The 10,222-nt window shown below is 51.4% G+C and overlaps 1 protein-coding gene across 2 annotated transcripts in view; it reads left to right on the top strand.

Annotated features, from left to right (window-relative positions):
- Positions 1-6,362: 6,362 nt before the first annotated feature.
- The window catches only part of SELENOI (selenoprotein I), an 18,066-nt gene continuing 14,206 nt past the window's right edge, over positions 6,363-10,222 (top strand). For both annotated transcript variants that reach the window (XM_075269344.1, XM_075269345.1), the window contains exon 1: positions 6,363-6,531. In XM_075269344.1, coding sequence (XP_075125445.1) covers positions 6,472-6,531 — 60 coding nt within the window. In that variant the 5' untranslated portion in view covers positions 6,363-6,471. The remainder of the gene's footprint in view (positions 6,532-10,222) is intronic.

Genomic DNA, 10,222 nt, shown 5'->3' with positions numbered 1-10,222 from the left:
TACTATTGAGGCCGGTCTATGACCAGCCTCAACAGTAATGGAGAGAATCTCCCATAAACTGAAATACAGTTGTAGTTACAGGGGTAAATTTGGTATCCCCGGAATCATATCGAAACGCAGAATACAGGTGACAGGTCATTTTGGCTGTGCAGTGAACGCCGTAAAAACGAAGCCTGTAAGAATGTCGCACAAATGCGCTTTCTCTCCAATTCCACCCCATTCAGAATTTTTTTCCAGCTTCCCAGTACATTGTACAGAATATTGTAGCAGTGTCCGATGTAGCAGTCCGATGCAGCAGAGCTGAGTGTGCAGCAGGTTCAGCTGAACCCTGCTGCATACTCAGCTCTGCTACATTGGACACTGCTACATCGGCCAGCACTGCTACATCGGGCCGTGCACTCAGCTTGGCTACTCCGAAGTGGCCGAGCTCAGCCAACGGCCAGTTCTGCTTCATCTCCGATGTAGCAGTGCTGGCCGTGCGCTCTGCTCGGCTGCATCTCCGGAGTAGCCCAGCTGAGCGCATAGCCAGTGCTGGGCAATGTAGCAGTGTGATGCAGCAGAGATGAGTGTGCAGCAGGATGCAGTGCACACTCAGCTCTACTTCATCTCCGGTGTAGCAGTGCCAGCACTGCTACATCTCGGCATAGGAATGCATTGACCAACGTTGATTGGCCGAATGCTATAGCATTTGGCCAATCAACGCTGGTTCTGCCGGTGGAGGCGGAGTCTAAGAGCGGTCCACAACAGTATCCATTCTGGTCCGATCTTAGACTATTATTATTATTATAATTATTATTATTTATTTATATAGCACCATTAATTCCATGGTGCTTTACATTTGGGGGTTACATACAATACACAGAATATACAGGTAGATATAATACTAACAATGACCGACTGGCACAGTGGGGTAGAGGGCCCTGCCCGCGAGGGCTTACAATCTATGGGGGAAGGGGGTAGAGACAGGAGGAGAGGGGGAGACTGTACAGATGGCAGTGTGGTGATAGTATTATTGGAGGTTGTAGGCCTTCCTGAATAGATGAGTCTTCAGGGCCTTCTTGAATCCTGTGATTGTGGGGGTCAGTCTTATGTGTCGTGGTAAGGAGTTCCAGAGTATGGGGGATGCACGGGAGAAATCTTGGAGACGGTTGTGTGAGGAGCAGATGAGGGCAGAGCGGAGTAGGAGGTCATTGGAGGATCTGAGGTTACGTGTGGGCAGGTAGCGGGAGATGAGGTCAGAGATATATGGAGGGGACAGGGTGTGGATGGCTTTGTATGTTAGCGTTAGTAGCTTGAACTCAATTCGCTGGGCTATAGGTAACCAGTGGAGGGACTGGCAGAGGGGAGCAGCCGATGAAGATCGGGGGGTGAGGTGAATTAAGCGGGCAGCACAGTTTAGGGTGGACTGGAGGGGGGCGAGGGTGTTTGCTGGGAGTCCATGCAGAAGGGTGTTGCAGTAGTCTAGGCGGGAGATTATGAGGGCCTGGACGAGCATCTTAGTAGTTTCCTGGGTGAGGAAGGGGCGAATTCGGTGGATGTTCTTGAACTGGAGGCGGCAGGAGGTGTTGAGGGTTTGAATATGTGGCTTGAAGGATAGGTCAGAGTCCAGGGTTACCCCAAGGCATCGGGCCTGTGGGACAGGGGTAAGTGTGGTTCCATTAACTTTAATAGATGGGTCAGGTGGTGGGGCCATACAGGATGGGCTGAAGATGATAAACTCTGTTTTCTCCATGTTGAGTTTGAGAAAGCGGGAGGAGAGGAAGGAGGCTACGGCCGCTAAACAATCTGGAATTCTGGCCAGCAGGGAGGTCATGTCTGGTCCAGAGATGTGTATTTGGGTGTCATCGGCATAGCAATGGTACTGAAAGCCATGAGATTCTATGAGTTGGCCCAGGCCGAGGGTGTAGATGGAGAACAGGAGGGGTCCTAGGACGGAGCCTTGGGGGACACCTACAGAGAGAGGGTGAGGTGAGGAGGTGGTGTGCGAGTGGGAGACGCTGAATGTGTGGTCGGTGAGGTATGAGGAGATCCAAGAAATGGCCAGGTCTGAGATGCCAAGGGATGAGAGAATTCCTAACAGGAGGGAGTGGTCAACTGTGTCAAAGGCAGAGGAGAGGTCGAGGAGGAGGACAGAGTAATGGCGCTTGGCTTTGGCGGTTAGCAGGTCATTGGTGACTTTTGTTAGGGCAGTTTCAGTGGAGTGCCGGGGTCTGAAGCCTGACTGAAGTCTGTCAAAGAGCAGGTTGGATGAGAAATAGGAGGAGAGTTCAGAGTGGACATGCTGCTCAAGAAGTTTTGAGGCGTACGGGAGCAGTGAGATGGGACGATAGTTGGCAGGAGAGGACGGGTCGAGGGACAGTTTCTTAAGTATAGGAGTGACAGTAGCGTGTTTGAAGGCTGAGGGGAAGGATCCATTGGTTAGGGATAGATTGAAGAGATGGATTAGGGCTGGAGTAATGACTTCAGTGAGTTTGGGGATGAGATGTGACTGGATCGGGTCGAGCGCGCAGGAGGTGAGGTGGGATTTGGAGATAAGGGAGGAGAGTTTTTCGTCAGTTATGGAGGAGAAACAGGTCAGGGATGAGGAACAGTAAGTAGTTGGGTAGAGGGGTTGTCGGGGGAGTAGGGTGAGACTGTCTCTGATGGTGTCAATTTTAGTTTCAAAGTAAGAGGCAAAGTCGTCAGCTGAGATAAGTGATGTCGGAGGGGGGGGCAGGAGGACGGAGGAGGGAGTTGAAGGTGGAGAATAGCTGTTTGGGGTTGCGAGAGAGTGCGGATATGAGGAGACTCCGACTCCGCCTCCTCACAGACCAGCCTTCGGCAGAACCAGCGTTGACTGGCCGAATGCCGTACTCTGTATGGCATTTGGCCAATCAACGCTGGTCAATGCATTCCTATGGGAAAAAGTCAGCTCCCGCATATCACAAGCTGACAGGGATCCCGACGTAATACAATGACTTGGGCTTGTTAGATGCCCCCAGACATGCTTCCCCTAATGTCTCAGTTGCATTGAAGAGGTGTTGGCATCATTTGCTGGGGTGTCATAGTGGACTTGGTGACCCTCCTGAGTCGAATGGTAGGATTCCCTGTAACGAAGCATTTTCTCCCATAGGCTATAATGGGGTTCGATATTCGTTCGAATAGTCGAATATTGAGTGGCTATTCGAAACGAATATCGAATATTTTACTGTTCGCTCATCTCTAATCAAGATGTTTCTGGATTGTAAGAGGAAACCCACAGAAAACACAAAGAGAACATGCAAAACTCCATGCAGATGTGGCCCTTGGTCAGCCGAGGGCCCTGTTGTACAAGACGTCGGTGTTAACCCCTCAGCCTCCGTGCTTAGCCCTGCAGATTTATCTCCATAGACAGGAGATACGGCCCGGAGTGTTAATAATCTGATAATTCCTGGCTGAGCCGCTGCGGCTGTCATGTAATAGCCGGCTCTACGAGCTCTTGTCCTCCGCTGGCCTCGCTGTTATCAGGACGATGTAGGACAAAGAGTGGAGTGTAACGTAACCCGCATCAGTCTCAGCTGGAAACACAATCTTCATCCACGACGTCTTCCGAGACGGCCCGCTCCTCCAGAGCACGAGGCAGGTCCAGACCCCGTCCTAGATGGTTCATCGGGAATCTCCTAAGTATCTATACGTAAAGACCGAGCAGCGCACCAGGGGGCGCTAACGTATAAGCAAAGACTGAATAGTCATATTTGCTACATGGTAAATATTTAATTAACCCCTTGATGAGACGATTTTTTGGCAATTTTTGCTTTCACTTTCTCATTATATCTCAGTCTCAGACTAGAGCGCCCCCTTGTGTCTCTCTAACAATCTACTAGTAATTGTTGGCCATGAGACTAATTATTTTAGGTATTTACCCCCAATCTAACAGACCATAGAAAGCAGCTGTTATGGTGACAGGGCCGCCATCTACGAGGCCACCAGGAACAGCTGGGATTAAGAATCTCCAATCTCATCAAGTTCTGAGCCAATGCCATCACTGTATCACATATACTGTATATACTGTCTATGTCATCATATATAAATATAAAGTTCTCCCCCTCCCCCACAAGGCTCTCCATAATGCCGCACCTCCCTACATTTCCTCCCTCATCTCTGTCTACCACCCAACCAGTGCTCTCCACTCACTCAATGACCTAACACTTACATCCTCTATTATCAGAACCTCCCACGCTCGTATACAAGACTTCTCCCGAGCTGCACCACTTCTCTGGAATGCTCTACCCCGGACAATCAGATTAACTCCCAATTTCTACAGTTTCAAACACAAACTAAAAACGCATCCTATCAGACAGGCCGATCACAATGTCTAATGTAAACCCTTCCGTACTAAGTGGCAACAAACTGAAGGCGTACCTCTCTGGTATCACACTCTGCTGGAGGTTACACAACCCCATACCATTACCCCTCTTCCACCATACTTTACAGTTGGCACAATGTAGTCAAGCGGGTAACATTCTCCTCGCATTCACCAAACCCAGACTGGTCCAAGAGATAGAGAAGTGTGAGTGATCACTCCATAGAGAAGAGTCCAGTGGTGATATTGTGCTCTACACCGCTCCATCTGACGCCTGGCGTTGTACTTGGTGTAAGGGTTGCATGCAGGTACTTGGCCATGAAACTCCAGGCGGGCACTGTTTTGTTGATGTTAATACCAATGGAGGTTTGGACTCTGCGGTTTTTGAGTCAGCAGGACATTGGAAACTTTTCTGCATGTGATCGTCTGCCTGCACTTCGTGGCCAAGTTGCAGAGGTTCCTTCCAATTCTCCAGAATACCACTTATAGGTGATGGTGGAACATCAAGAGGGAAGACATTTCAGGAGGTGACTTATTGCGGTGGTCGCTCCTACTACAGGACCATGCTGGGATCCAGTGAGCTCCTGAGACGCAGCCATTGTGTCGCTAATGTTAGTAAAGGCGCCTGCGTTGTGAGGGGCTGGATATCATACCCCAGGGGCAATGGGGCTGAATAAAAGTCCCGAATTCCACGATTAAGAGCTGGTGACCAATACGTCTCACCATTAGTGTTCAAGTCAATGCGTCCCGACACCAGTCTCTCCCCAGCGGGAGACATTACACCATCTGCAAGCGATGTTGGGACGGTTGGCTAAAGCGGCGGTTACTCACAAATAATGGTGGAGCCCATTGGCTATAATGTGATTCGCTGTTTTCAAACTGATATCGGCGGAGAGTGCAGGACTTTTCTCTCTTCCAGTTTTCGGAGTTTTCTGCTACGATGTCTCCAATGGAGATGTGAATCTTAGCATGGTCTCTCCGTAATGGGAGACACAACCCCTTCTGGCCCCGTTGCGAGGTCTCCTTCTTCGTGTCCAGTTTCCAGATACCCTAGAGGCCGCCAGTCATAACATTACACGATACATGGCGTCCACGTCACCATCGTACAGACATTTCTTCGCTCCCTGAGCCGCTACGTGTCCCGTTATCAGTATGATACCTCATTTACAGGCGTTATACGAGGTTATCAGCGCCACAAAGCGTCTCCCTATCTGACCCATGACACCTGAGATATCGGCAGACGTCTAATCATTAACTTAGCGAATGTGCCCGGAACGTTCTATATCTCTTTATCCTGTCACTAGAGGGCGCACCAGGAATAAAAATCTGCATCTCCCGCTCAATCGTTTCCTCTAGGGATTCGTTCACACCTTCGAAATTTGGACTGCGCCTCAAAATTGATCCGTATATTCGACCAAATCATCTCCTCCAGACCTCCGTTCACACCTGGTGGATTGGAGAGAGATTTAGTCGTAGATTTCACGCCAGCATTGTCATCTGATTCCCTCGTATCGAGAAAACCTTGCGCAGATTTTGGTGAAAAGTTGTCGACGATGGCGAAATGTTATTTAGCGACGCACGAGGTGGAAATACAATGAAGTATAATGGCAGCGTATTCATATCTCATACAGATTTATACACGGGGGCCATGTTGGAAAATTTATTAGAATTAGGGCAAGGGACGAGTGTAGTGGTTGCCCATAGCAAGCAATCAGAGAGGAAAATGAAAGCAGCCATCTGATTGGTTGATATGGGCCACTCCTCTGCCTTATCCTGGTAGTTAATTTGGATAAATCCCCCCTGTTTTGTTATCCTCCTCTTCCACCAAGTCTAGCAGGTGAAGAACTACATGTCCCAGCATTCCCAGGCCGAACAGTAACTGCTGGGATTTGTCGTTCCCCCCCACAGATGATGAATGGACTCTTCTTACGTCACATGATCCGTCCATAGTGGGCGGGAATAAGGGGGGAGTTGTCCGCTGAGATCCCGCCCAGCCGTGGAATCAGCCGATATCGCTAACCCCGCCCCCCTCTGTGCTCCGCCCCTCCAGTCACCGGCCTCGCTACTACGGACGTGACGTCACTGCTCGGTGCTCCGCTCCTCCCGGCGCCGTGTCTTCCTGTCGCTCACTGCCGGTATCAGCCGCCGTCATGTCTCCGTGCTGGGAATACGTCACCCCCGAGCAGCTCAGCGGCTTCGACCGCTACAAGGTGAGTGAGACCCCCGGGAGAGAGGGTCGGGGCGTGGAGGCGGCTGACAGGACGGGGCCCCTGGGTAGTGGGAACCAATGGGGAGCCATAGCAGAGGTGTGTGGCCCCTGCGCTGTATGGCTTCTGTGAGGAGGTCTGTGGCCCCTGCTGACATGTGGGGGCGCTATGGGGAGGGAGTGGCCCCTGCACGTGTTCTGGGAACCCCCCCTAGGATAGGTGAGCACGTGACCCCTGTAGTGGTAAGGGGTGTCTGTGACCCCTATACTGTGTGCTAAAGAATTGGGGTATGAAGGACCCCTCTAGTATTGGGGGGAGTGATCCCACTAAGAAAGGGGGTGCATGTGACCCCTGTAGTGGTAAGGGGTGTCTGTGACCCCTATACTGTGTGCTAAAGAATTGGGGTATGAAGGACCCCTCTAGTATTGGGGTGGGAGGGGGAGTGATCCCACTAAGAAAGGGGGTGCGTGTGATCCCTATACTGTGTGCTAAAGAATTGGGGTATGAAGGACCTCTCTGATATTAGGCAGAGCGATCCCACTAGGATAGGTGAGCACGTGACCCCTGTAGTGGTAAGGGGTGTCTGTGACCCCTATACTGTGTGCTAAAGAATTGGGGTATGAAGGACCCCTCTAGTATTGGGGGGAGGGGGAGTGATCCCACTTAGAAAGGGGGTGCATGTGACCCCTGTAGTTCAAAGGGGTGTCTGTGACCCCTATACTGTGTGCTAAAGAATTGGGGTATGAAGGACCCCTCTAGTATTGGGGTGGGAGGGGGAGTGATCCCACTAAGAAAGGGGGTGCGTGTGATCCCTATACTGTGTGCTAAAGAATTGGGGTATGAAGGACCTCTCTGATATTAGGCAGAGCGATCCCACTAGGATAGGTGAGCACGTGACCCCTGTAGTGGTAAGGGGTGTCTGTGACCCCTATACTGTATGCTAAAGAATTGAGGCATGAAGGACCCCTCTAATATTGGGGGGAGGGGAGTGATCCCACTAAGAAAGGGGGTGCATGTGACCCCTGTAGTGCAAAGGGGTGTCTGTGACCCCTATATGGTGCGCTAAAGAATTGGGGTATGAAGGACCTCTCTAATATTGGGGGGAGGGGAGTGATCCCACTAGGATATGGGGGTGCATGTGTCTGTGACCCCTATACTGTGTGCTAAAGAATTGGGGTATGAAGGACCTCTCTAATATTGGGGGAGTGATCTCACTAGGATATGGTGGTGCATGTGACCCCTGTAGTGCAAAGGAGTGTCTGTGACCCCTATACTGTGTGCTAACGATTTGGGGTATGAAGGACCCCTCTAGTATTGGGGGGAGTGATCCCACTAGGATATGGGGGTGCATGTGCCCCTGTGCTGGAGAAGGGGTTGTGAGAGTCCTCTAGGGTTGGGGGTGGACTACTGTACAGTATGCTAAAGAAAAGAATGGGGTATGAAGGACCCCTCTAGTATCGGGGAAGGGCGCCCGCATGTGACCCCTGCAGGGGGAAAAGGAGTATGTGATTGGGGAGGTGGGAGGTCAGATTTCTGTGACCCCTTTAAGGTTCTGGGTGCGGACCTGCACCTGCTCCGTTCCCGTCTGACGCCCCCCAAGGCTTTTGCAGGGTGTGCGCCCTGTGTCATGTGACCCATTTTAATTGAATTTCCTCGGTATCACTTTTTGGTTTCGCCTCTGTTTTTAGGATCCTACGCCCCCCCCCCCCCCTCCGTGTCACCCTGTAGGGTTAGCGCGGCCCCTGTCATGTAGTCAGTGATTGGAAACTCCCATGATTTACATCCAGAGCCTGCCCGCGGTGTAAGGGCGTGTTCACACCGATATCTGAGCAGATCTGGAACCTGCATGAATAATGTGCAGTCCGCACCCCTCACTTGTATTTCGACAAGCCCCTTGTAGTTTAGCAGGCGCTGATTTGTATCTGAACCTGTCCTAAGCAGAGATACTTCACAGCTGAAGGTTTGTTACAGTGTAACAGTCTAACAGTATGCACTGATACATTGTAACGGCCTCTCAGCGGCCACATCAGACTGGAGGTCCATGATGTGTCTGGTAGTCGGGCCCTAGTGTTTCGGGGCCCGGTGCACTGGGATCACACAGACTTGATGGTTGGACCTGCGTGTCATGCTCTTGCGGCGCTCACGCACTGGTCATGTGATGTCACTTTCCGTGCAGCTTGAGTCGAGGTCATGACCCTGCTGGTGATGACATCACAGGACACGTTCTCTTCTCAGGAACACACATCCTATTTTTACCCGGCAGGAATGGCCAAGGTCAGAGGAGACTGCGCAGGCCGGGGGACAGTGCTGGGAACCACTTACTACGTCTCACAGCTGAGGGTTTGTTACATGGACACCCAGTCTACACACACACGACACACTGTAACGACTGTCAGAAGTCTCGGCCTTTCTATACAGGCTGATAGAGATTACCCAGACGGATACATTGTAACGACTGTCAGAAGTCTGGGCCTCTGTGATGGCTTCTATCCAGGTTGATAGGGATCACCTAGACTGATACATTGTAACGTAGCGTCAGCTGTGTGTGCATGATGGCGTTTAAAAGGGCTCTGTTATATACATGGAATAACCCCCCCCCCCCAATGAGCGGCCTCCTATATACATGTAATAACCCCCCCCCCCCCAATGTGCGGCCTCCTATATACATGGAATAACCCCCCCCCAATGTGTGGCCTCCTATATACATGGAATAACCCCCCCCCCCCCAATGTGTGGCCTCCTATATACATGGAATAACCCCCCCCCCAATGTGCGGCCTCCTATATACATGTAATACCCCCCCCCCCCAATGTGTGGCCTCCTATATACATGTAATAACCCCCCCCCCCCAATGTGCGGCCTCCTATATACATGTAATAACCCCCCCCCCCAATGTGTGGCCTCCTATATACATGGAATAAACCCCCCCCAATGTGTGGCCTCCTATATACATGGAATAACCCCCCCCCAATGTGCGGCCTCCTATATACATGTAATACCCCCCCCCCCAATGTGTGGCCTCCTATATACATGTAATAACCCCCCCCCCAATGTGCGGCCTCCTATATACATGTAATAACCCCCCCCCCCCCAATGTGTGGCCTCCTATATACATGTAATAACCCCCCCCCCAATGTGCGGCCTCCTATATACATGTAATAACCCCCCCCCCCCAATGTGTGGCCTCCTATATACATGTAATAACCCCCCCCCAATGTGCCGCCTCCTATATACATGTAATAACCCCCCCCCCAATGTGCCGCCTCCTATATACATGTAATAACCCCCCCCCCCCCAATGTGCGGCCTCCTATATACATGTAATACCCCCCCCCCAGTGTGCGGTCTCCTATATACACGTAATAACACACCCCCCCCCCCAATGTGCGGCCTCCTATATACACGTAATAACACACCACCACCCCACCCCCCAATGTGCGGCCTCCTACACACATGTAATAACCCCCCCACCCCAATGTGCGGCATCCTATATGCATGCAATAACCCCCCCCCCCCCCCAATGTGCGGCCTCCTATATACACGTAATAACCCCCCCACCCCAATGTGCGGCCTCCTATATACATGTAATAACCCCCCCCCCCCCCCCCATGGCCCCTGTTATCTAATCTCTCCCTGTAGATTAGGGATAATCTCCTGGAATTGCTCCCTCTATAGGTCTCCTATCTATACTATGA

The sequence above is a fragment of the Leptodactylus fuscus genome, chromosome 3 (assembly GCF_031893055.1).
Source record: "Leptodactylus fuscus isolate aLepFus1 chromosome 3, aLepFus1.hap2, whole genome shotgun sequence".
In the NCBI taxonomy this organism is placed as follows: domain Eukaryota; kingdom Metazoa; phylum Chordata; class Amphibia; order Anura; family Leptodactylidae; genus Leptodactylus; species Leptodactylus fuscus.
This window is presented reverse-complemented; position numbering and strand designations above follow the sequence as displayed.